This window comes from Lissotriton vulgaris, chromosome 7, assembly GCF_964263255.1.
Source record: "Lissotriton vulgaris chromosome 7, aLisVul1.2, whole genome shotgun sequence".
In the NCBI taxonomy this organism is placed as follows: domain Eukaryota; kingdom Metazoa; phylum Chordata; class Amphibia; order Caudata; family Salamandridae; genus Lissotriton; species Lissotriton vulgaris.
Genome location: NC_141695.1, coordinates 1,374,449,811 through 1,374,477,329, shown reverse-complemented (window position 1 = coordinate 1,374,477,329; position 27,519 = coordinate 1,374,449,811). Strand labels below are relative to the sequence as shown.

Genomic DNA, 27,519 nt, shown 5'->3' with positions numbered 1-27,519 from the left:
CATCCGAAAGAAACGCGAAGTCTTTTGGATTTTTTCTTTGAATACGTTCCACGAGGGCCTAAACAGTGAAATACCGTGGGAAAATGCAATTGTTTAAATTAATAACTGCATGCACCACAAACATCCTCTGTTAAAATGTATAAAATTAGTTTCTATCTTAGGTTATTTCTATGGCCATATAGGCCTTCCCCTTCTTTAAAATTATTCCCTGCGCTCCTCATCATGCATTTGGAAAAGTTTAATGTTTTAGGCAATGTAAACACACATTTAGACAATTTTCCTTCGCCTTTCACCATTACAAATGTATAGTACCGGAGGCGATTCACATAGTCCTTTCTTGCGTTTTATTATCCAGACACTCGGTAAGCAGATCCGGCTTTACCGCTAGAAGTCTTTCCCCCCCCTAAAACACCTTTCTTCGCGTTCCATCATTGCTTAGCCTCCTAATTGGCCGCACCCGCCATAAAAAAGGCGCGCGATTTAACTGAGGTTTCAGATACCTTTGGAAACCCGCCCAGTGAAGACTGCCGCCTCCACGCGCAACACCGAAAAATATCACCGGTACGTAAATGCGGTCGGGAATTAGATAGTCTGAAGGTCTAAAACGGACGCTTGTGATTTAAGGCTCTAACTTCCCTTTTTACTTTTGGGATATAGATAAAATCCAAACAGCTATTCGTTCAGCCGTTGCTGACAGCGAAGCTACGCCCTTAAAGCAAAGTCAGAATATCGGTACGTAAATGTGATTTACATCGAGATAACTTGTTATTTGAGAATAATCAGTGTTAGTTCAGTGCCCAGCCATCTTTTATCTAAATTTTCTTTGGGGCATAGACAGAAATTAACATCCATTTTCTCTGCGCTTGTCAGCAGTGAGCTGCGTGAAAATCAAAGTGCAGACTATATTGTTCATACGGCGTTCGTCAACAGCAAGATAGCATCGACAACCGTAAAAAGAAGTAAAACGTGAATCATTGTGTCAGTGAGGTATGTCAATACTGAGCTATGACTGCTCCACATTAGCTATGACTGCTTCACATACGTTACAGCGGTATCGTTTACCGATTAAGGGCACCGCCACTAAACTCTGTTTATCCCCTAATTTAGAGCTGACGGTTCCAGAAACGGGAACATGACATCCCGACACCTGAAATAACAGGGAGAGAGTAAAAACAATTAAGCATTACATATATCAACTGAACAAGTTAAACAACTTGGTAAGAAGAGCTCAATATACGTTGACAACACGACGTAACTGATCTATTTACATAAGACTGATATGCATTGTTTTATATATAAATCCGATATAGGTGTTTTTGAAAGTTCGAACGTTTTACCCAGTGCGACTTATCAAATCCTGTGGAGGCGGTGGAACATTGGTTATCTTAAAATCAGGTAAATTGTTTACGAAAACAAGTGAGCAAACAGAGATTTAGAGACAAAGAATTAAAATAACATTTAAATATAAGAACATTTCCTTATCTCTTCAAGGTTTATCAAGTTACCAAGCCAAAATAATTATGCAGAAATTCGCCGACAACACTGCATGAATCCTAATATCATTTTAAAGAATCTAATCAGAATCAAGCGTCAGCAATCCATTTTAATTTGCTTTGAGAAGCTTATAGTTGCAGGTAAGCGGAACCAAAAAATAACAAAATTAAAAATTACCTGAATGTTTAAACAAATAAAAGGTGTTTTCATTAGATATAAAATAACAGCCTCTAAAAAAAGCTAAAAAAAAGTTTCCTTCTATACATATAAATAGATATGGGGCCGAACATGGTTAGAGCGCCTTTTCCATCTCTTAAATAACGCTGTTATTATGAACCTCTACCCCACTGGATACAAATATCTGGCTTACCTTTTCTTATTCTGAAGACTATTGTGCTGTTTATTTAGAGAGTTTGATTAAATCTCCTAAATTACTCTGTCATCACGTATCTCTAAATGACTAGATCTGAATATTTGTTTTCTTTAATCAAAGTAATTGTGCTGTTTATCTAGGTACTAGTCAGTGATCTAATCTATTATTTTTATGTCATAAACTCACTAAACAATATGTAAATAATGCAATGTGTACTTAAGGCTTTATTATCCAAGTACCTGTCAGTTTTGTAACTGAAATAAGATTATCGACAAACTTTATGTCACATATTTACTAACCTATATGTATTCAATGCAGTATGTTTTTAAGGTTGGTATGAACAACATACTAAAGACTAAAGGGCAGATAACAGCTAAAGTCAATTGGGAGATCTATTGGAAGATCTATTGAAATGTGTGTCTTTATCTTCTTGATACACTGTTACATCTCTGGTATATTATACCCATTATTATTGTACATTTGACTTCTAGAATTTAAAGGCAGAAAGCACTAAAGGTTTTTTGAAGAAGTGTACCTGAATTGATATGACACAATGGTTTCATAATCCGATATATCAGAAATCTTGAATAATTTCCATTAAACAAACTATGAAAACATAAATTCGTGAGCTTAAGTAGAGGCTAACGTTATCTTTTGCCTTCATCTTCGAGGTGTAAATATTGCCTTTATCAACAGGACAAAATAATCCGCTTCCTTACAGTTTCCCTTGTTTTAATTGTAATATTTTATCTGTAATAACATGATAAAGGTTAAATTTTGAATAGGAAAGGTCTTTTTACTTTGTTTATATATTGCACTAAAATATGTTTTTATTTTCAGAAAAGTGTCTCCTGTCTTGATAAAGGCGCTGGACGCCGAAACGCGTTGACATACAACTAGACACACCTTATTTCGTAATTTGTAAAAGAAAATATTATGTGATTTTTACTGTTAATTTGTTGTTCATGAATTGTAATTTTATTGTATTGAAATTTATGTATCTTTTACATTGTTTTGCTTAAAAATAAAATTTATTTAGTATATATTTAAATAGTACAACTTTTATTGGAAACTGTACCTTTCCCTATTTTTGTCCTGTATCCATTGGGTAGGCAATTGGTTAAAATCTCCGCCTAGGTTGTTACCTTCCAGTGTTTATTTCCCTGACCTAGGGGTATATGTTCTATTTATGTAAACAGGGAGCCCTTGTTTGATGCAAGTTCTTTGCGTCCACCACAGTCATGGTCTGGATCCCACCGCCATCGTAATCTGGTGGTGGGAAATTCACAGTCCACAGTGGGAAGGACCGCCACCGCCGGACCAGCAGTGACGGTCCTTCCGCCATCGAAATCAGCCCCTTAATCTTTTAACTTCTTTTCATAACACTTTTGGAGGGTGCAACGTAACACTGCTAATGCTGTGTGATCAAGGAAGGGACCCAGCTTGCAGCTTTCCCATTGCTGTACCCTCACTGCTGCTTTGTTATGGGATTTACCTTCTATGAAAGCTGCGGCAATGCACACAATGCTGCCCAACTATTACAAAACACTTAGGGTCTCATTACGAGTTTGGTGGTGCAGGAGCGGAACAGCCCAGCTCCCTTCACTTCCAAACCTGTCGTTGAACTGCCTGCCAGAATAGAAGTTTTCTCCTGTCTGGAGGGCGATCCCGTCTGGCAATCCCACAGGGGTGCCTATGAAATAGGCACCCCTATGGGAACATTAAAATCAGTACCTGCATGGCACGGACTACTGCGGTCCATGTCGTGCAGGTACTGGGGTGCATGCACACAGGGGGGCACAACATGTGCCCCCTGCATGCACCCTATTTCCCCTTTGTTTCCTCTCATCCATGGTTTTCATGGTGGGCCCACTGCCATGAAACTGTGGTGCAAATGAAACTAATATGCTTGGCAGGACCACGGATGCCCGCAAAGCATATTGCAGCCCCAATACCGCTGCAGCACCACCAGGGGTCCCTTATCCCTGGCTGTTGCTGTAGTTCCAGCAGCCCAAACGGCCTGGTTTTATTAGGGTGGTCAGAAGACCGCCATCGCCACACCCATTGCTTTATAATTGCTGATAGGTTTGTGCACTTCACTGACCATAAAATGGAGACTGATGTAAAAATAAATCAGGAAAGAGGATGGCAAAAAAGGTGAGCAGCCTCGTTAGAGTACCTAGCTGCACATGTACCCCTAGAGCCAAAGCAGAGTCCGAAAAAGTGACCCCACCTCTAAAATTGCTTACCACTAACTAGCTCAAAAACTATAAACGATAATAACTAGATAACCAGTAGCTAGCTTACTGCTGGGCCTTGGAATAGCTTTGTAAGTACTTACTGGTGATAGATAAATTGGCCTCTTGGGCAAGTAATGCTATTGACTCGTGTCACTGCCCTTTTCTAAACCAGGGGCCATTGTGTAACAGGCTAAATGCCAGTGTTAAGCTTTGTATGAAAAAGTGGAACTCCACTAATCTGGCACCCTATACTGCTCTTTGCCCCACAATGTTAGCTCTGTGATGTGTGTGACAGTCTCAGGGATCCTGGGCTGCCTGTCAAGTAAACGGTTACTTTGTCAAAAATATTGCACTTATGTGCACATTTGTTGAATTTATGTTAATATCTCCAGTTTTAGATTTTTATTATGTATTTTAACGTATTTTATGTACACTATTATGGCCTCAGATACCGAAAAAAAAATGTTTTGAGTTTCACTTAACCCCTGCTCTCCAACGAATGTGTAACAGTGTAAGAGGAAACTTGTATACTTACTCTCAGAAGTTAGCACGGGAGATGTGAGCAGGGCGAAGGCCACAAGCGCGTACATTCTGTGGAGACAAGAAGGACCCAAAGTTAGGCCTGGGACAGTTCCACAGCACAGTGTGCCAGGAACCTGACCACCTACCACTTGGCCTGACCACCTACCACTTGGTGAAGCTCGCGCTGCACTAGCGCTGTGTTTTTAACAATTTTTCCCATTTCTTTAGCTGGGTTTGTATCTGTTTAGCGCTTACCTTGTTTTTAACTGCACTGCCTCTTGCTGCTTCCAGCTTGTAGCGCGCGCCCTCTGGCCCCTCACTGCATTTAAAAAGTGCACCTCTGTGCCTCCAAGCACCACCACTTTGGTGGGTCCGGGTTCTGGGGATAGATTTTGGGTGCCAGTTTGGATTGGGGCTTTACTCTTAGCGCCGGCCGCCATCTTTGAGCGGACTCGCGCGCCTAGGGTGACGGGAGAGCCTACTTAAGGCGGCTCCTTACGTGGCAGTTTTCCTGACCACCTACCACTTGGTGAAGCTCGCGCTGCACTAGCGCTGTGTTTTTAACAATTTTTCCCATTTCTTTAGCTGGGTTTGTATCTGTTTAGCGCTTACCTTGTTTTTAACTGCACTGCCTCTTGCTGCTTCCAGCTTGTAGCGCGCGCCCTCTGGCCCCTCACTGCATTTAAAAAGTGCACCTCTGTGCCTCCAAGCACCACCACTTTGGTGGGTCCGGGTTCTGGGGATAGATTTTGGGTGCCATTTTGGATTGGGGCTTTACTCTTAGCGCCGGCCGCCATCTTTGAGCGGACTCGCGCGCCTAGGGTGACGGGAGAGCCTACTTAAGGCGGCTCCTTACGTGGCAGTTTTCCTGACCACCTACCACTTGGTGAAGCTCGCGCTGCACTAGCGCTGTGTTTTTAACAATTTTTCCCATTTCTTTAGCTGGGTTTGTATCTGTTTAGCGCTTACCTTGTTTTTAACTGCACTGCCTCTTGCTGCTTCCAGCTTGTAGCGCGCGCCCTCTGGCCCCTCACTGCATTTAAAAAGTGCACCTCTGTGCCTCCAAGCACCACCACTTTGGTGGGTCCGGGTTCTGGGGATAGATTTTGGGTGCCATTTTGGATTGGGGCTTTACTCTTTGCGCCGGCCGCCATCTTTGAGCGGACTCGCGCGCCTAGGGTGACGGGAGAGCCTACTTAAAGTCGCCCCCTTCCGCGCAGCGGAACGCGCAGGTGTACGCCTTCGCTTAGCCTGAGTCGTGCCAGAGTCCTGCCCGTCTGCGCCCGTCAGCGTCTCGGAGGCGGCGAGGCGGCAGCAGACTCTGACTAGGCGCAGGGAGGATGATACATTATACCTCTGCTACGCTTCGAGCCTTGCGTACTACATCTTGCCTCTGTCGCGCTGTTTTTCCCGGTCGACACAAGGGTAAATGTCGCTGCCCGGCGTGTGGCTGGTCGCCCACTGGGTCACGTTGCTGCACCTCTAGGACATCCAAAGTGCATGCGAAACACCTTTGTCTGCTGTTGAACACAAGATCGGTTGGAGGACATGCTCAGCACATCTACGATCTTCTTGTCAGGGACAATCCTCTTTGCCTGCTCCTGACCGGAACTTGGTTGGGAGAGGCGTCCAATCCGGACATCTTTACTGCGATCCCTCCATCCTATAATATCTTCCGCCAAGACAGGGCGAAGGGTAGAGGGGGCGGAGTTGCTGTGGTGGTGAGGAAGAACATTTCCTGCTCTGTTCTTCCTGTTAACTCCATCGAGGGCTCTGAATCCCTGGGCTTTACGCTCAGACTGTCTCCAGTTCAAGCACTTAAGGGTCTGCTAGTCTACAGGCCTCCTGGCCCGGTGGGCTCCTTTTGGGAGGATCTACAGACAGCCATTTCGGAGCTGGCACTTTCTGCACAGCACTGCTTGCTGGCAGGCGATTTCAACTTTCATCTCGATGTCACGGACGATCCGAATGGGGCTAAATTGCTGGATATCATATCTCCGCTTGGCTTGACACCGTTTGTGTCAGGGCCCACACATGAGAGAGGGCATAGCCTCGATCAAGTGTTCTCTTCTGTCCCAATTGTTGACATCGAAACACGGCCGGTGCTCTGGTCGGATCATAGATTGATTGGGTTTTCCGTGTTGGAAAATGGGCGGTCTGACATCTGCGCCCCCACGGTGCCCAGAACGGCTTCGAGAGCGCTGCACAGAGTGACGCCAGATATGTTGGAGCAGGCGCTCACGGAACATCCCTGTCCCCTCTCGGGGGATCCGGAAAGAGACACTGAGGCCCTGCAGTTATGGCTGACTGAGAGGTTAGATGATCTTGCACCAAGGGTGACCCCCCGGTCCTTGGTGATACGGCAGTCGGCACCGTGGTTTACGGAGGCGCTGCGTCTGGCTCGCAGCCAATGCAAGGTTGCTGAGCGGGCCTGGCGCCTTCAATATGATGGGGAGGCCAAACTCGCCTATAGATCGGCGGTGAAGGCCTATCATCGCGACATTCTTGGTGCCAAGCGGGAATATCTTGCCAGGAGGATTGAGACGGCGGCGAACTCCTGTAAGGAGATCTTCACGATTGTGAAGGAGTTCACGACCCCTTCCTCCTATTCTCCCCCGCCTGTCTCTTCGGATGCGTGGGCATGTGCTCTTGCCACTTTTTTCACCGACAAGATTAAGGCTATTCAGGCCTCCTTCTCGGAGAGCGTTTTGGAGGGCTGCTGTGGCCCCGGGGCAGGACTTGGAACACCGTCCCTGCCTACGGCAGTACTGGCTGACTTTCCACCTGTCTCAAGTGATATGTCCCGGGCCCTGCTGGCCAGTCTCAAATCTGGTTCCCCGCTTGACCCCTGCCCTGCCAAATTTTTGGCCGGGATGGCGGCAGTGGTGAATCCCCTGGTCAACCCTATCCTCAATGCCTCCTTGAGAGAGGGGAGTGTCCCTCGCACCTGGAAAAAGGCGATGGTGATCCCCTTCCTGAAAAAGCCTGTTCTTGATGCCGAGGTTTTGGCCAATTATAGGCCAATTTCACTGCTTCCGGCCCTGGCTAAGATCACCGAGAAACATGTTCATGGTGTCTTGTCGAGCTTTTTAGAATCTAACAACTTGCTCCATCCGTCCCAATCCGGGTTCCGTCCGAATTTCAGTACGGAAACGGCGTTGGTGGAGGTCTCTGAGATCATCAGGGAGACCTTGGATGTGGGTGGCAAGGCCATGCTAGTCATGTTGGACCTGTCGGCGGCCTTCGACACCGTCCCTCATGAGGCACTTCTCGCTAGGCTTCATGACATCGGCCTAAGGGGGACGGTGTTCAGATGGTTTTCATCTTTTCTGGAGGGCCGCCGCCAGACGGTCTGGGTTTCCCAGAGCTCCGCCGAGATGCCGCCATTGGGAGTTGGGGTTCCACAGGGATCTGTGTTGAGCCCGACATTGTTCAACATCTTTATGTCCCGCCTGGCGGCAGCGGTGGGGGCTTACGGAGCCCAGATCGTGTCCTATGCCGACGACACGCAACTCCTCTTCACATGTGCTAAAGACCAGCCATTTGATGGGGAGAGAATTCGGGACTGTCTGGATATGGTCTTTGGCTGGTTCCAGCGGAACAGTCTAAAGGCCAACTCCAGTAAGTCGGAGGTGTTATTCTTCGGCTGTGTCACCGATCCCGAGTGGCGGCATTGGTGGCCGGCCGCCATGTGTCCTCCGGCACAATCTTCCTTGGTGGCCAAAAATCTCGGCGTTAAGCTTGACAACAAGCTTTCTCTTAGATCACATGTTCTTGGTCTGGCTGGCACCTGTTTCGGCGTTCTGAAAATGCTCCGCAAGTTTCTTCCACTACTTTCTGCGGAGCATAGACGGATTACGGTGCAGGCGCTTATCGGATCCAGGCTAGACTATGCCAATGCTCTTTTCCTGGGTCTTCCAGACTACTTGGTCCAGCGTCTGCAGGTGACACAGAACTCTGCAGCGCGCGCAATCTTTGGTCTGCATAGACGGGCACGGGCATCTGGTCTTCTGCGGACGCTGCATTGGCTCCCGATCCGTAAGCGGATTATGTTCAAATCCTTGACGCTGGTGCATAAAGCTCTGTTTGGCTCAGGCGCAGGATATCTACAGAAGAGATTGGCTTTTTATCGCCCTGCCCGCTCATTGCGTTCGGAATCCCTTTTCACAGCCGTGGTTCCACGCGTGAGGAAGGCCCGGATTGGGGGGCGCTCTTTCAGCCTCAAGGCCTCCCAGCTGTGGAACTCGCTTCCACTGGAACTTCGCAGCACTCCCAATCTGCTTCAATTCAGAAGGAATTTGAAGACTTGGCTTTTTAATCTTTCTGTTTAGGTGGATTTTCTTCTTTGTTTTTTTCTGGGGCTCTTGTTTTTCCTGTTATGTTGTTATACACTGTAGCTTTATGTGGAAAGCGCCGGGACACTCTTTTAGAGTAGCCGAGCGCTATATAAACACATTTTAACATAACATAACATAACAGGAACCTGCCTAGGGTGCCATTATAACATGGGTTCCCAATTACCCTTAAAAACATCCCCTAGGCACCAGCTTGGAGTGAAGCAGAGGAAGTGTCTCACTTCAGGAGATTGATGCTGGCCACGTTTAGGGGATAGGTGATATGTGGGTATTAGGGCCTGGCAGGGCTTGAAGGGGTTGTAGGGTTAGTTAGGTGGAGTTTCCTGGGACTTTCTTGCAAGATCCTACTCTCTCGTGGGAAGGAAGGTTAGAAGAAGTCTTCTCCCTCTATCCGTATGTTATTATTTACACCTGTAGGTTTGTTTTTAAGTTATTTGGGTCAACTTGGGTTGGAACGTGACTGGAAGTAAATTTTCCAGGATGGGACAAGTTGCAGGCAAGCAGGAGACGAGGAGTCGCTATTTAGAGGGTGTTGGATAGTAAGTCAGATGGGTTGGACCGCTCTGGTGTATTTTTTTTATTTTTTCAGTTTTGTAGAGAGCCACTCGCTAGAAGACATTGGATCGCTTTACATGAGTACCAGTTACGTTACATAAAAAACATATTCACATTTTTTGTAGGTACTGGTAGGTACCTCATTTATGTTTTTTTGCCATAGGGCAGCACAGCAGGCCTTGCTGCTGCGCTGCCCTATTGCAAAAGCAAAGGGACGGAATGCACCTTATCTCTAAGATGTGGTGCATTTCTGTACTTTTCCCCTGTGCCCGCGCACAATGGGCTGATGTGCTCCAACACAGGCACCTTTGCACCATGGTGCAAGGGTGCTTGCATTGTAGGAATGATTATTTTTGTGCAGGAAGGGAAAGATTTGTGCACAAAAACAATCACAAGAGGATTTTTCCGTTTTCAATGCAGCACACATAGAAAGAGGAAAAACGAGGAGAATTAAAGATATTTCTCCTTGTTGTGCCTGTTTTGGCGCTGCCGCAGACTTTCAATTTCTCGTAAATCTGGGGCAATATCAAAAAGCCATGTATGTTTCTGGGAACGCCCCTTTCAAGCAGTTTTCTGCATGAAAGGTGCACATATTTATAAGGTCTGGAAAAGCCACTTAACATGGCTTTACATGGCTTTTAAATATGCCAGTGGCACATTGTGCGACTGCGGTGGCACAATAGTGGCAGAAGGGCCTCATAAATTAGGCCCATAGTGATTTGCCAGAATCCCAAGATGTTGTGCGGAGGACAAGAATCGTACCTGGTTCACCAGTTCTACAGTCGGCAGCTCTGGCCCGCTGGCCGTAATGCCACATCCTGTCCCGTGGTCTGTCAGCTAGGTTGGAAAGCCATGATACGTCAGATGTTTCCTGACTAGAGATGAAAGAAGAAGCCAGGGTCAAACGGTTCAGGATAGGGGGAGGTGCAAGTGGTTTGCATCTGTTGCTCATGGAAGAAAGACTGAAGATGGCTGATTGATGGTAGGCGTTGTTTATTGGGGCAAGTGTTTGGGGTTCTTCAGGTAGGCTTAAGAGTGAGAGGATGATAGGATCACACTTTTATTGTTGAGCAGGGCCCTTTCTTGCAATTGTATTGAAATGTCCGATTTGGGAGGCCGACCTGTCCTAAAAAAGTGCTTTTAGAACTTCATATAACAGTCTATGGTAAGCGCTGCCTCTCCTAATATTACCCATTTATCAGAGGAGTCGGTGTCAAAATGACACCACACCTGTAACTTGTTTAATAGACTCCTTGGGGCATATTACCAAGCAATAGTAATAATTATCGCTATTGCTTGGTTAGAGACAAAAATTTACCGCTGAGCTGCGCGATTTTTACTGCAAATAAACCTTGGTATTACCAAGGTTTACCGCAAATGCGATAAAAATCGCCGCAATGCATGAATATCGCTGAAAAGTCAGCGATTTTCATGCATTACCGAGCTAATGCTCTTAGCCATGTTAACCACCTCCCATTGGATAACATGGCTAAGAACTGCTCAGGGCAGGAGTTAGCTTTCGGAGATATTCGCGCTTAGCCCGAATATCTCCAAAAGTTGGTAATAGGAGATAGCGATGTTAGCGACTGTTTCCAGTCGCTAACATCTTGGCACGCCCACTTTGCATGTCATTAGTGATAAATATCACTGACATGCAAAGTGGGGCCCAAGATGGTCGCTATCTCCTACTAGCTGTCGCTAACTGGTGTTAGCGACAGCTAGGTAATAGGGAGATCATTTTATCTCCGCTTTCTTGGCTTTTAAAGCCAAAAAAGCGGAGATAAACCCCCTTGATAATATTCCCCCTTGTTGTTTACAGAGCCTAGTGGTTCAAAACGTCGGAAAGAGATGCTATATTAAGCACAATTTATCACTTATTATTAAGAAAGCGTTTTCAATCTGTGCAACGACCCTGAGATAATTAAACCAGCCATCACTCGTATGCTCTGCTGATACCCATACCCCAAGGAATATGCCACCAACTGAATGGGCACACAGTTTGCGAAGGTAAAACTTCCAGAAGACCATCCTGGCCAGACGCACTAGAATGACCCTGTCAAAGCAGGCTAAGATGGATTGGTGAGTTAATGATAACTCAGATTGCTAGCCTATTGCAGTTTATTGATGACATTTGATTGACATAAACCCAGATAATTAATGGGATTAAGAGAGTGTTGCTAATGAGTTTAGTTACCTCATCAAGCTCAGTGGGTTAATGATCTCTCAGAAAGCTCGGTTAATGACAGCTGAAACTGCTAATAAAAATAATACTGCCATACTGAGGTGGATAAACGAGGCGTCCATCTTACCTGGTGCAGGGGGATCCTCACGCTTCTGGTAGAGATGCCCGGGTGGGTTTGCTTCTGTCTCTCTCTGTTCCTCCATCTCTCCTTTTATCCAGACTGCCTGCTTTGAAGTCTGCCTGGTTAACAGATGCTTATCAGCAGGTGCCATACGAGCACCCAGGCACGTTTGTGATGCTCAACGCCACTCCCTGAGTGGACAATGTGGGCTTTCATTGAAAGCGGATACTGCTCTGTCCCTGGGGCAGAGCTGGGCCTCCCCAGCAGGACCTGGGCAGTTTATGGCACGGACAGACACAGGACACCAGACAAGGCCGCCTGTGCTGGGTTTAAATAAAGAGGTAAATTATGACACATTAATTGCACAGATGTTAGAAGAGAGGGAGGGAGGCTGGATAAGAACTGATGAAAGCATCGCCATCTGGCCCACCCCAGGCTTGCTGCCAGCGGGAGAGGTTTGGGTATAACTTTGTTCTGCGGAACCAGTGGCAGAGCTGGGTTGCCATTGGCCTTAGTGCAAGCAAAGTAACTGGGCTCACTCTCTGTCAGCTCCTCCTGACACTCCTCAGCCTTCTTCAACATCATCTGCCATATCAAAATTCACTACCATTCTCATGCAGACACTATTGTATTTCCACTCCCCGCTCCGCATTTCTGCAAGTCAAAGCCATAACCCTAAAAAACATTAACAAAGCCAATAGGTTTGGCCTTTGTAAAGTGCATGCACATTAAAAAAAAACATACGGAGAGCCCATACTCACACTGCTGCCCTTACATAGGCACACTCCTCACAGAGGGACTACTTTTCACCTGTAGACCATTCACAAAAATCACCCTCAATCCTGCATGCACACAGGCACACCCCTCAAAGTGCACTCAAAAATATGTTGGCTAGGCTGCACTCACCCAGCACACTGCTCACGCACAAGTACACCACTCACTAGGGAGGAGCAGAGTGGGGACAGATGAGGCACAGGAGGTACATATTGAGCATCTGGCCCACTAGTGCAATTCAAAGCAGTTGAGGAAAGCTACAGTAAAGCCTGGATGTCAAATGATGTTATCTAATCTACCATCAGCCACGCTTGGACCAGCACTACAGACTATGTGCAGCTGATCTTTGTGGACCTTTGCGTGGAAGAGTTTTAGCATCAAAAGAAGTCCCACTGCTCGCCTAAGAAACAAAGTGGGGATTTTCTTTGTAGTGCAAGCATATGAAGAAAGAAAGAATGGCAGAAACAATCAAACAAAGAAAGACAAAAGAAGAAATATGCAAACTACATGTGAAGGGCACGTGCTTCACTAATTGAAAAATAAAAATAATGGTTCACTGGTCTGTCATTCTTGGAACAGTAAAACATGATAGAGTATGTAGAATGTTGTTTTAACCCCTTTGATGCTTATGACGAGCTCAGCTCGTCATGAGGTATACCTCTCGTGTGCTCATGACGAGCTGAGCTTGTCATGACCACACCCATTTACATTAGGGCCCAGCACAGGAGGGGAATCTTGCACGCAGCGATGGTGTTAAGATGGTGGCATGGTTTTGAAGCTTGCAGAAGTGATGCCTGACACTGCATAAGAACGTTGTGGTCCAACAGCAATAGCAGAGAAGCTGCTAGTACTCTTATTACTCAATGAGCACAAGTCTGCAGTAACAGGTGGGCTGCTGGGGAATGAACTAAAGGAAATACCTCCTGAGGTCAGACTCTTCTGGATGCAGAGAAACACAGAGTGAGCAGGCAAAATATGTTACTCAGTCTACCTTACATTTTAAAGACCGGCAGGTGTTTACTCGGCAGAGCCAAACATTGTCGAGAAAGCTAATGGCTGAAGTGGGCCGACGCACTGTCCAACTGAATGTCTGCTGTTGTGAAGGGCTGAACCAGCATGTGAATGACACTCTGATGAATAGCTGAATTGGGCTTACCCAAAGACCATTTTCTCTAAGCAAGATTAGGTATTACTTTTGAAAAAACATGAGGCTGCTAATACAATTAATGCAGACCTTTGGTCAGACCTAAAGAACACAGAATTAGATGGAGCACAGAGGGCAGCCGCACAGCAGGGCCTTGGCTCACACGCTTAAGACATATAGCATAAGTCAAGAGCATCAGTCTTACCTGAAAGACCTGAAACAAGTGTGGTACTGCAGGACCAGTGGACATTTCCTTCAAAGACATGGAGCAAGTGTGGTACTGCAGGACCAGTGGACATTTCCTTCAAAGACATGGAGCAAGTGTGGTACTGCAGGACCAGTGGACATTTCCTTCAAAGACATGGAGCAAGTGTGGTACTGCAGGACCAGTGGACATTTCCTTCAAAGACCTGAAACAAGTGTGGTACTGCAGGACCAGTGGACATTTCCTTCAAAGACATGGAGCAAGTGTGGTACTGCAGGACCAGTGGACATTTCCTTCAAAGACATGGAGCAAGTGTGGTACTGCAGGACCAGTGGACATTTCCTTCAAAGACCTGAAACAAGTGTGGTACTGCAGGACCAGTGGACATTTCCTTCAAAGACATGGAGCAAGTGTGGTACTGTAGTGCCAGGCAGACCAAGCTTCCTTCAAAGCTATGCAAAAAAAAAATGTTCTGCTGCAAGGTCAGTAAGTGCAAGCTTCCTTCAAGGACATGAGACAATTGTGGTGGCGCAAGCATCATTCAAAGACTTGGAACAAATGTGGCACTGGGCAGTACCATTTAAGGTCTCCCTTGGATACAATGAATAAGTATTTCAGATTTGGTACAAGTGTAAGGAACAGCACTGGGGTTAATTAGGGCAAGCTTCACTCACATACATTGCAAGATTTCCACACACAAAACAGGTGCATCACCGGGCAGGAGTACACCGTTCCCCCAAGCCTACAGAACACATGCCGATCCGACCAGAAACAATGCAAGCTTCCCTTGCAGGCACAGAACATCGACTGCATCCGTAGCAGCAATCCACCCCTGTGTGTAAACACACACAAACACAATGTGCAGCACTTGCCAGCAGTGTAAGTTCCTCTCACTCAGCACCGGCACAAGATGGCCAGCAGCAGTGCCAGCTAGGGTACCCTCACAATAAAAAAAACATTGATCACACTGGCAGCAGCATCTAAGCTTATTTCAGGCACAGAATACCAAGAGTAAAGTATAGAGGTGGGTGGGCCACTGAAGGATAAAGCCAGATGTCAGGCTCTGGTTCAGCTTGAGGTCCTTTTGAGCCCTTGAGTCCAAAAGCGAGCTGAGCTTTCATGTGATTCTGCCTGCTACTGACAGTCTAACCCCATGCACAAAGAATGAAAGACAAAGCATTCAAATTTGATGTCAAACAAGAGATAGAAGGGGATAACAATATAGTGGCTGGATTACACAGTGTTCAGCCAAAAAACCTGCTATCAATCCCGATTTAGCCACTTGCCCAAACTGTGTGATCCTAGGCAATTATTTTATTTTATCATGCCTCCTAACTTTTCATAAATGCATATGAGAAAAAAATTGAATTATGTGAGGATGCATGCTGTACACACATCTTTCTTTTGTCTTAGTGTACAATAATGTAGCTCCATGTAAAATAGAAATATAGCCCGCATATAGGATGTACAAAACAACTAACTTGCCTGTTAGTTCACTAAAGGTATTGTCGTCGGATGAAGGATGGGTACTAGAATGTTTAAAAGTTCATGTTTGAAAACTCACTTTTAACAAATGCTTCTCAATGCAGTGATATAATATGGTGTTGAGACAGAATATAGAGTTGGAAATGACGACTGACACAAATATCGAATTGGAAATATCGTGATTCAGAAACAGCGACAGAAAGAATATCGTGGTCAAGAATATCGAATTTAAGGTAAGAAATATCATTTTTAAAAATATAGAATTCATTAGTATTGTTTACAAAAATATGGTTGTTTAAAATATCGATTTCTTTATTATTGTTATGTATTTTAGTTTACATTTTAAATGTATGTGATGTATGCTTTTTTTGTATGTGTTAAATTTTTAGTAGTTATCAATTTTATTTTAATGAAATTTTGCTTTTTTTTATTCCGTAGCAGGTTGTGGATTTATATGGGAATAGGGTGGAAAGTAATTTAATTATAATAAAATAATACTTTTTAATGTATTTAATTTAGATTTTATAATGTTAATTGCGGGAAATATTTCATTTGTAAATAATTATTAATTGACTGTTATCTAATAATAATACATTAGTTGTTAATTTATATTAAATAATAAATTGAAAAATAATTATGGATTTTGTGTAACTATTTTTTGGTGTGGGGTTTATAGGAGTAAAGGCTACGAAGTAAATTATGTTTGATTATTTAATAATTAGTTCTTAATTAATACTAATTAATTGATTGAAAATTAATTATGGAAATTGTACAATTAATTTTAGGAGCGGATAGTGGGCTTTATAGGGGTAAAGTGTGGGAAGTAATTTATGTTTAATTAATTAATAGTTACGTGTTAATTTATAAGAACTAATTAAGTGATAAGTAATTCTGGTAATTTTGTGATTTTATGTAGGTGTGGGTTGTGGGGTTTATGGGGTGAAGGGTGGGAAGTAATCTATTTCTAATTAACTAATAATCAGTTTTTAATTAAATATGACATTCACATAATTCATTTTAGGTGTGTGTAATGGGGCTTATAGGGGTAAAGTTGTGGGAAGTAATGAACATTTAATTAGTTATTAATTGGTTGATCATTAATGTAAATGAATTATTTGATATTTAACTAGGGTAGTTTATATTTTTCTTGTGTATGTTTTACTTTTTTAGGGGTAAAGGGAGGGTAGTAAATTAGTTTTACTTACTTTATAATTAGTTTATATATATATTTTTTTAATTGTAAATAACGTGGAATTGTGTAATTAATTCTGTTACAGTTTAATTTTACTAGTGGTTTGTGGGGTAAAGTGCGGGAAGTTCATTAATTTTGAATGAGTTTTAATTTGTTTTTAATTAACAATATTTCTTTAATTGGTAATTAATTATGTTAATTAGGTAAGTACATTTTTTTATTACAATTTAGATGTGGGTTGTGAATTGTGTGATGTTATAGGGTAGGGAATAAAAAAGAAAATCTATGTAATAATGTTTTTTATTCTAAATTATTTTTAATAAAACATATTTATTTGTTTGGAAATTATTTTTTATTTTATTTAATATAATATTTGTAGTTATTTGTCATGTGCATTTAACGTTATAAAATATTTTTCTGAAAATTTGTAACATTAAATATATTTGCATTTTAATTTTCAATATATATATATATGTATGTTTTTATTTATTTAGTTTTTCAAAAGTTTTTGTTGTTAATATTTTGTTTGTTTTTACTTTGAACTGATTGAAGTGAGAATATTAATTATTACCCCTCTGCAAGCTAACATTTCCCCTACTGTTACACTGATTGGCGTGGAAATAGTAAATGTTATCTTGCCACTATCCAACACTTTCCCTACTGTTGCACTCATTAGAGTGGGAATAGTCATTTTTACCCTTAGAGCAGGGGGGCACATGGCGGCTGCATGCTGAAGCAGCCGTGGGAGGCCCGGGGGGAATCGCACTGCAAGTGGTTAATTTTCTGCTCTTGTCATTTTATACTCACCGGTAAGATGCGGTGGCAGCGGGGGTCTCCAGGTTTCAGGATTAATTGACCCTCAAGTCCAGATAGGGGTCGCACTGGAAGGAGGCAGCCAGAGATCTGCGGTGCTGCAGGTCAGCTGGCACAAGGACTGGCAGCAGAGGCAGCGGCAGAAGCAGCACAATTCGGGCTGCAAGACGAATTGCTCTACAGCCTTTGGAAGCAGAGAGCTGCAACCGGTCTTCTTCGTTAGAGGACCTGAGGTGAGGAGAATGGATCAATAATAACAGAAAAAAGTGAGTAAGAAGTCTGCAGTTCCTGCCTATGGAGAAAGGTGCCTCAGTAGATGGTAAGGCCGGGGATAGGCCCTCAAGATATACATTGCGGACAAGGAATATGGGGTGGTAAGGTGGGACAGGTACATGTCTTCCCCTCTGTGACCCTCTGAGTGTTGCACAGGATGTGAAAGAAGTAAGCAAAGGAAAGCTAGGTCATCATAGTAGCGATGTTGGGGGGTAGGGCAACCAGTGCTCTGCAGAATAGAAAAACCGGTAAATACCCATTTAAAAATACAGTGGAGAGAAGTAAAAAGCGAATATCTCAACCGATTAAAATTACACCTTCACTTAAATCCTTTTTCTGCGTTTTGCCTAGCTTGCAGAGAGGGGATAGTCCTGAAGAAGTGATCTTAGCCAAGAGGGTCTAAATGGAGGCACCTAATATCGGTATGAATGCTATTGAGAACAGTTTGACCAGAGCTCCCTCTCTAACACCGAGGAATGTGGGAAAAATGAGTCCTGGAAGAGTCCTAATGAACACTGTACTGTCCCTTTTAGCAATATGTTTGAAGTTTGGGCAGTAACAGAACCACCGGAGGAGGCAGAAGATCTCCATATAAGGAGCAACAAAAAAGATGAAAGCAGGGAGAGGCCCCCAGGAAATGCTAAAGACTCACTGACGGATATCTTACTGGGGTTGAAGACTAAAATCAAGAGTCTCTTCGCAGTCTCCGAGGCCAATTAGATCGGCATACAAGCTACATGCTCCGAGTCAGCACACAAATTGGATGAGGTCGCCTCACACACCAAAGCTATGGATGATGAAGTAAGTTCAATGAAACAAGATGTTGCAAAAAATGCCACTGAGATTTCTAAGTTGACTAAACAGAACCAAATGTTAAGAGGTAACTCTGAGAGGTTGCAAAATTATTCCCAAAGGAATAATTTAAGATTCCCAAATATTCCAGAGGCAGATGAAGGTACGGATATGGAGTCATTCATAATCAGCATACTGAATAAGACAGCCCTAAGGGATAACAAAGATATTGATATCGAACAAGAGATTCAAAGAGTGCATAAGGATCTTTTTCAGAGTAATCCTCAGAGGACTAAACCTAGGAAGATCTTGGTGAATTTCCTCTTGTATACTGTTAAGGAGGCAATTCTTAGCCGGGCTCTAAATTATGGACCATATCCTGTTAAGGGTTTCTCTGTTACAATAAGATTGAATATATATGCAGAGTTACAGAACAGAGGCAATGGGAATTAGGTACCAGAACGGAGCATCTGTGGAAGCGGGGGGCCAAGGTGCAATGAAAATTCCCTGCGATGCTGTGTATAATGTGGGACAACCAAATGTTTAATAATCGCGCTGTTAAGGATGTTGATGCACTATTGGAGTCAATAAAAAAGAAAAAGTAAGTTACTAAATAATAAGCAGATGACTGCAGAATGTTGCGTCAGTAGATTGGAGAAAAGGAACTCAGATGTCTCAAAGCACGGCAAAGTCACTGAATACATTTTTTATTTACTTAATATCCCCGCAGTAGACAGCCCGCAAGGCATAATTATGCCTACTAACTAGGGAGGGTTCCCCAGGGCGGGGATGGGATGGGTAGTGGGGTTGGTGGTGGGGAGCAGAGAGATAAAAATGAGAAAAAAAGTCCTCAGGGTCACCCCAAAATGAATGCCTGTATGAACTGAATTTGGAACAGGAGGTGGGATCTAAAGTAGAGGGGTGATGGCTAATCTAGGTAAAGATATAGATATTCCTACCTGGTACTTGAATGGTCTCATGTCTTGTGCCAGGCAGAGGGTGGTGCTGAGGTATCTCGAAGATAGCCATGCTCATATTTAGGTCCTGCAGGAAATGCATCTTGTGGTAAGTGAGGGTAAGGAATTATTCCATATGTGGATGGGTTCAGAGTTTTTTAGTGTCTGATCAAGAGCAATGGTGTAAGGGGTAGCGATCCTAATAAGAAGGGTTTCTGGGGTGGAAGTAAAATATTCTAGAAGGGACAGTTCCGGAAGATGGGTTTTGGCTGGAATTAAATATGCAGACTTTGAATTCATATGTGTTGGATTATAGGGTCCAAATGAGGAGGTTCCACAGTATATTGTAGATTTGTAATCAAATCTTGTGGAGGCTATGGTCCCGCTGATCTTGGGTGGTGAATTTAATATTTTGATGGACCCTGTTTTGGATCGCTCAAACCAGAAGAATGGCCCCCCAGCACCCAGGAGAAGACAAGCCCTTAAAAATATGATACAAGATCTATGGTTAGTGGATGCATGGAGATGCTTAAAAGGGCGGTTGAAAGGGGAGACCTTCCACAGCAAAAAATATGGACGTTACTTCAGATTAGATTATTTTGTGGAAAGGGGTTTTGCGACAAATAGAAAACAGATTACGCACCTTCAGGCACACATTTCAGACCATTCAGCTGGTATTATAACCTTGCAGGTCCCAGGAACTAAGCCCAATGTAAGATGGACAATAAAGCATGCTCTCCTCTTAGATGAGGAGGTGGTGCTCACTCTAAAAAAGGCCACATCAGAGTATTTTTTGATAAATACTGGAACAGCCTCCCAAGGTTTAGAATGGGATGCTTTTAAAGCATATATTCGGAGGGTATTAAAAACTCTGGGGTGTTCCAAGGGTAGAGAGGAGAAGGCTGAATTGGCAGGAATTGAAACAAAGTTGGTATCCTTGAGGCCTCTTTACAAGTATCAAGTGGTGGTAAAGACACAAAGATGCCGGTAAAAGAAGAGGCACAATTAAGTTACAAAATTAAATTGGAATCCAAGTGTAAGGCAAGGTGGCAGGCTGCAACTATGAGGCAGTTCGAGTATGGTGAGAAAGTCGGGCATTACTGGTTTGGAAGACCATGGTAGAAAGAACTAGGAATATAATCAAGGAGCTGGTAGGAGCCCAGGGTGAGGTGGTAGACAACTGAGAAGACTGGTTGGGGCAGGTTGGTCTTCCTCTTTTTACTAGAGAAGGAAAAAAGTGTATGGAAGCTTTGATTAATCAGGGAGAGATGAGAAGGGTTGTGACTAGAGTCAAGAGTGGGCAGGCAGCCAGCTTGGAAGCTATCCCTTCAGAGGTTTATAAAACTCTTAATAGAGGAAATAGCCCCAGTCTGGGAGACCCTTTATAATCTGGTGTATAAGGGGGAGTCACAAGTATATGGGTCGTGGAAGGAGGTTACTATAGGCTTGATCCTAAAACCAGTGAAAGACCCTAGGAAAGCAGACTCGTATTGCCCGATATTCCTGCTTAATGCAAACTACAAGATCTTTGTCAGTATTTTGGCATTGAGATTGGCTAAACTGGTACCTCAGAACATACATCTCAACCAGAAGGGATTTTCCCCAGGGAGGCATTTCCATGAACTCACTCACCAACTGTTTGGCAGTATAGACCTTGCTACTGCTCATTCTACTCCCTTGGCTGTGGTCATATTGGATGCAGCTAAGGCTTTTGACCGCATCTGCTGGGCTTATCTACGGTAGGTTTTGGTGATAACTGGTGTTGGCCCATGTTTTATTGCAAAGTTAAAAGCTTTGTATGAACACTCTACAGTTGGATTCTTCTTAATGGTTTCCTTACAAGAGGATTCTTCTTAATAGTTTCCTTTCAAGAAGGTTCCCGATCACCGAGGGCATATGGCAGGCTGTCCAATTTCTCCATTGTTGTTTGCCATCTATATCGAACCACTCGCTCAGCTATTATGGCAGATGCTCAGGTCATTATTTTTAGTTCAGGCACTTATAAAAATAAAGTTGCATTGTATGCTGATGATCCCGCAATTTATATCTCAGACTGTTCCCAGGGTAGAAGTTCTGGTAATAGAATTTGAGGCACTATCTGGTTATCAAGTGAACAACTTGAAGTCTGGGGTAATGTGTTGGAATGTTCCTAGCTGGAGGGGGGAGGTACAGAATGAGATTAGATATCTTGGAATAAGTATAATAAAATAATTAGAGTCAATTCCTCAGTATAATTTGGAGAGGGTAGTAAAGGAGGTCGATGCATCATTAGCTATGTATGGAAGAGTGCATTTAATCAAAATGGTGATACTCCTCAAACTAACCTCAAACTAACATACCTTTTTAATTGTATCCCCCTGACATTTCCAAAGTCTGTAATTTATAAACTACAGGGGAAGTTAGTCAGTTTTGTTTGGGCTTCAAAGGGAGCCCGGCTGGCCTGGAAAAAATTAAGGCGTAAGCTTGAAAAGGGTGGCCTGGCTCTTCCAGATTTACAGTTATAATATACTGCTTTCCAGTTTAAAAACTGCGGAGTGCTTCTAGGTTAACCAGGCTTGTTGGAGGAGATGGTAAAGGAGTGAGGGTCTAAAGGTTTTTTGTATAAGTTTGGGACAAAGAAGTTTTTCAAAAAATTCAGGTTGAAGACATTAAGGCAGCAATTACTCTTTGGTTGGGAGTATGAAAAGATTCTTAGCATGGGTTATTTTTTGGATTTCCCCCAAATTTGGGATTCGCCAGGTACGCCTGAATGTCTCAAAGATGGGTTGAGTCTGACATTGAGAAGGGCAGGAATTGAAGTCCGGGGGGACCTCCTGACAGTACAGGGTGTGTTGCCCTGGGAAGTGTTAGCAGCAAAGATGGGTAATTCCCTCTCTAGATTCAAGTACCTTTAGCTGTTGTTTTGGGGGGCTGCCAATGTTCAGGAGCTTGGAGGGATGTAGGAATTCAACTCAAAGCTGGTTTCTTGGGCAGTCATCCGCACAACACAGTCCCAATTCCAAGACCCAACGCGTTTCATTGTTTCACTTCATCAGGGGTTCCAGGGACTGAAGGAAAGCAGCAGAGTGTTATGGCGGCAACTGCTAAATATTCAAGACCCCACCCCATGGGCGTCACCACACCTGTGGTTTTCTGGTCCATGTAGTGTTTTTTCTTACTCAAGTGAGATACAGTGCTGTTTAACTTCATAAGTAAAATTCAATAAAATCCATGTGGATCGTTGTGCCGCTTGACATGCGCCAGAACTGCTCCCATTCCTCAAACACCGGCACCTCTCCCATATGCAAGTTCGCCGTTTGACGTGCTCGCTGGAGTGTTGAAAAACACCGGGACACTCCTCCGCAACCCAGGCAAAGGCCGCATACATCCAAACTAAAAGTTTGCCGGATATGGAGGACGCCCACACGAGGTTAGTATTTGCCAAAAGCAGCTTTATTGAGGCAGTGGTTTCTTGGGCAGTCATCCACACAACACAGTCCCAAGTCTAAGACCCAACGCGTTTCGGGGTTTCACTTCATCAGGGGTTTCACGGACTGAAGGAAAGCAGCAGAGTGTTATGGCGTCAACTGCTAAATATTTAGGACCCCGCCCCATGGGCGTGGCCACACCTATGGTTTTCTGGTGCTTGTAGTTTCGTTTTCTTACTCAAGTGAGATACACTGCTGTTTAACTTCATAAGTAAAATTCAATAAAATCCATGTGGATCGGTGTGCCGCTTGACATGCACCAGAACCGCTCCCATTCCTCAAACAGCGGCACCTCTCCCATATGGAAGTTCGCCATTTGACGTGCTCGCTGGAGTGTTAAAAAACACCGGGGCACTCCTCTGCGACCCAGGCAAAGGCCGCATACATCCAAACGAAAAGTTTGCCCCGCTTGAGCCGTGAGAAATGCCCAGCTGCACTGTGTGCAGTTCCGCTTCAGAGCCAAACGACGCTGGGGCACGAGGAACAGGTTTGGCCTTGGAGGACTGTGAAAGGCATGACAAGTATCTCCAGTGCGTAGCAACCCACTTGGCATTCATAAGTATTGTATTCGAAGAGAGAGCACAGCCCTCCAGTGGGAGAAATAACGATGAACTCCAAAGTCCAGCAGGCCACGGGGTGGCCACGCCCATCAGGGCGGGAGAACTAATTTATAATGTGTGCTCTTCTTCGCAGATTGACCCGCAGCCCTTGATGAAGTGATGAGGAATCACTAAACGCTTTGGGCAGGACAATTATTTGTGCGAGGCGCTGTCAGCTGCTTGAACATTGTATGTCCTCCAAAGAATAAAAGATGGCAAAAACGGAACTTACCTGTGATGGGCTTTCTTAATTTTTATTTTTATTTTAGCGATTTGTAAAGCGCCTGGTGACCCGAGGGCATCCCCGCGCTATGAAAGTTGTGGAGACCTGAGTACAGAAAGGAGGGACTCTATTTAGGGAACAACAACGTTTTAAGTTTTTTCCTAAAGATGAGATGATTAGGTTCCAGCCGAAGGGAGCGGGGAAGTGCATTCCATCTGGTGGATGCTTTAACCGAGAAGCGACGGCCGCCAGTCCGTGTCTTCCGGTGTCTGGGGATAATGGCCAGGTTTTCATTCTCCGAGCGAAGGGACCTGGGAGCTTTATAGGGAGTAACCAGGTCTCTCAAAATGGCAGGACCAGAGCCATTAAGCAGTTTATGTGCAGTGCACAGGGCCTTAAATTCGACCCTTTGGCGTATTGGAAGCCAGTGGAGAGCCTGGATGGCAGGTTTGGCTGATACTCTAGAAGGGAGATTCCAGAGTAACCGGGCGGCTGCGTTCTGCGTGCGTTGGAGTTTAGCCATGGTGGCCTCAGGCGCTCCGAGGTACACCATGTTGCTGTAGTCCAGCCGTGCGAGCACCAGTCCTTGGACCAGGAGCTTCCTCGATAGGGAAGGCAGAAGTGGAAGGATCTTCCGAATGGAGTGCATCAAGCCAAAGCAGGTCCCTGCTGTCTTGGTAGCTTGAGTTTTCATCGACAACTCGGGTTCCAACCAGACTCCTAGGGTTTTAATTTCTTGTTTAGGAGCGGGGATTTCCCCGAACTCATTAGGCCAGACGGCTGGAGGGATGGCGGTCCATTGCTTACCTAGAAGCATGACTTCCGTCTTTGAGCCATTTAATTTAAGGGATGACTCACATATCCAGGTATGGATGTTTTTAAGGCAGTTTTGCAGATTGTCTGGGTTTTTGTCCAGTTGGGAGAGTGAGACGACTAATTGGGTGTCGTCTGCGTAGCTTACTATTTTTATCCCGAAGGGTGTAACCACATCTTCGAGAGGGGCCATGTAAGCATTAAATAGGGTTGGGCTTAATGATGACCCCTGGGGGACCCCACTCATGAGGGGGAGGGTGGCAGAATGGAAGTTGCCATCCCACACCTGGAACGAGCGCCCTGATAGGAAAGACTCAATCCATTTGAGCGCCGAACCTGCAATCCCAGCGGCAGCCAGTCGATGGAGTAAGACACGATGGTTGACTGTGTCGAAGGCTGCGCTTAAGTCCAGGAGGATCACTGCCACTGATCCTCCTGAATCCAGGATGCACCTTGCCTCCTCGATGACAGCGAGAAGGGCGGAGTCCGTGCCATGGCCCGGGCGAAACCCCGTCTGGGACTGTCGTAAGATATTGTTGGCTTCTAGGTAATGTGACAGTTGGCTATTGACCAATTTCTCGGCCATTTTACTGACACAGGGAAGGAGTGAGATTGGCCGGTAGTTCGCCATGTCGGTTGGATCAAGCTGGGGTTTCTTTAGGAGTGCTTTCACGACTGCACTTTTCCAGCTGGGGGGGACCGATCCTTGCGAGAGCGAGAGGTTTATGAGCTCCGTGATTGTGGGCACGACAGCCGGTGCTACTGTTCTGAGAAATCTGATCGGGGCGGGATCTAAAGGGGAGCCGCTTTTCATTTTGGCCATCGTCGTGTCAACCTCGCTCCTTGTTACTGCCCTAAAGGAAGTGAGCTGAGGAAGCACGCTGCTTATTGTTTGATTAGTGGATGCCTCGTTGTCCATATGGTTCGACAGGTCGAGAGGGGGCAGAGAGGTTAAGATGCGGTCAATTTTGGCGTTAAAATAGTTGGCCAGCTCATTACTTTTGTCTGCTGGTGGCGTGTTGGATACGGGTGGGACAGGAGTTTTTAATAGCTCTTTTAGAATGAGATAAGATTCCCTTGCCGAGTTATTGGAATTTTGAATTCTTGTATCATAGTGAGATGCTTTCGCCAGTTTCAGTGAAGATTTGTAAGTTCTCACCGACCGCTGATAGGCCTCTTTGCTGGCGTGCTGCCAGTCTTTCCTCCATAGCCGTTCTGCTTTCTTGCAGTGTTTGCGGAGAGACCGGAGTTCTGGAGTGTACCACGGGGCAGATCCTAGTTTCCCATTTTTATTCTCACGAGTTTTTTTTGGGAGGATGGAGTCCAGAGACGTGGAGATCCACTCCTTGAATTTACTGTCTGCGGTGGTGGGGTCTTCCGCTGGAGTCGGTGTAGTCAAATTCAGGGTTCTGGCCCACTCTTCTGTGGCTAATCTGGCCCATGCTCTGTCCTTAGTATAGGTGGTGGGTTTGTGGAGTTTTGTGATGACTCCTGGAAGGCAGAAGGCGACCATGAAGTGGTCAGTCCACGGAAGGGGAAGGGGGTCTGTGCTCCGAAGGGTGGGGGTATTCGTAAACACCGGGTCAAGTAGGTGACCTTTAATGTGCGTGGGTCCGGAATTAGAGAGGTGGAGACCATATGCCGCCAGCTCACCAGTCAGGTCGGCGCCCCTGTGTCTAGGGGGTCGTCAACTTGTGTTTGATGGATGTACGGTCCGCCTGAGCCGCGAGAAATGCCCTGCTGCACTCCGTGCAGTTCCGCTTCAGCGCCAAACGATGCTGGGGCACGAGGAACAGGTTTGGCCTTGGAGGATTGTGAAAGGCATGACAAGTATCTCCAGTGCGTAGCAACCCACTTGGGATTCATAAGCATTGTATTTGAAGAGAGAGCACAGCGCTCCACTGGGAGAAATAACAATGAACTCCAAAGACCAGCAGGCCAAGGGGTGGCCACGCCCATCAGGGCAGGAGAAGTAATTTATAATGTGTGCTCTCCTTCGCAGATTGACCCGCAGCCCTTGATGAAGTGAGGAGGAATGACGAAACGCGTTGGGCAGGACAATTATTTGTGCATGGCGCTGTCAGCTGCTTGAACATTGTATGTCCTCCAAAGAATAAAAGATGGCAAAAACGGAACTTACCTGTGATGGGCTTTCTTAACAGTAGGCAACTTGTGTTCGATGAATGTGCGGCCCTGCCTGAGCCGTGGGAAATGCCCCGCTGCACTGCGTGCAGTTCTGCTTCAGTGCCAAACCACTCTGGGGCACGAGGAACAGGTTTGGCCTTGGAGGACTGTGAAAGGCATGACAAGTATCTCCAGTGTGTAGCAACCCACTTGCGATTCATAAGCATTGTATTTGAAGAGAGAGCACAGCGCTCCACTTGGAGAAATAACAATGAACTACAAAGACCAGCAGGCCAAGGGGTGGCCACGCCCATCAGGGCAGGAGAAGTAATTTATAATGTGTGCTCTCCTTCGCAGATTGACCCGCAGCCCTTGATGAAGTGAGGAGGAATGACGAAACGCGTTAGGCAGGACAATTATTTGTGCGACGTGCTGTCAACTGCTTTAACATTGTATGTCCTTCAAAGAATAAAAGATGGCAAAACTGAACTTACCTGTGATGGGCTTTCTTAACAGCAGGCAACTTGTGTTTGATGGATGTGCGGCCCCGCCTGAGCCGCGAGAAATTCCCCACTGCAATGCGTGCAGTTCCGCTTCAGTGCCAAACCACTTTGGGGCTCGATGAACATGTTTGATCTTGGAGGACTGTGAAAGGCATGACAAGTATCTACCATGCGTAGCAACCCACTTGGGATTCATAAGCATTATATTTGAAGAGAGAGCACAGCGCTCCACTGGGAGACATAACAATGAACTCCAAAGACCAGCAGGCCAAGGGGTGGCCACGCCCATCAGGGCAGGAGAAGTAATTTATAAC

The 27,519-nt window shown here is 45.0% G+C and overlaps 1 protein-coding gene across 2 annotated transcripts in view; it reads right to left on the bottom strand.

The window, feature by feature from the left end:
- Nucleotides 1–27,519, bottom strand: part of LOC147703742 (zymogen granule membrane protein 16-like) — a 203,889-nt gene that overhangs the window by 38,316 nt on the left and 138,054 nt on the right. Inside the window, exons 1-2 of one of the 2 annotated variants that reach the window (XM_086932075.1) lie at nucleotides 11,849–11,909; nucleotides 4,643–4,698 (exon numbers count right to left, since the gene is read on the bottom strand). The exons of the other annotated variant lie outside the window; for it this stretch is intronic. Coding sequence (XP_086788201.1) covers nucleotides 4,643–4,697 — 55 coding nt within the window. The 5' untranslated portion in view covers nucleotide 4,698; nucleotides 11,849–11,909. Of the gene's footprint in view, nucleotides 1–4,642; nucleotides 4,699–11,848; nucleotides 11,910–27,519 lie in introns of those variants that run through there. 2 annotated transcript variants of the gene reach the window in all.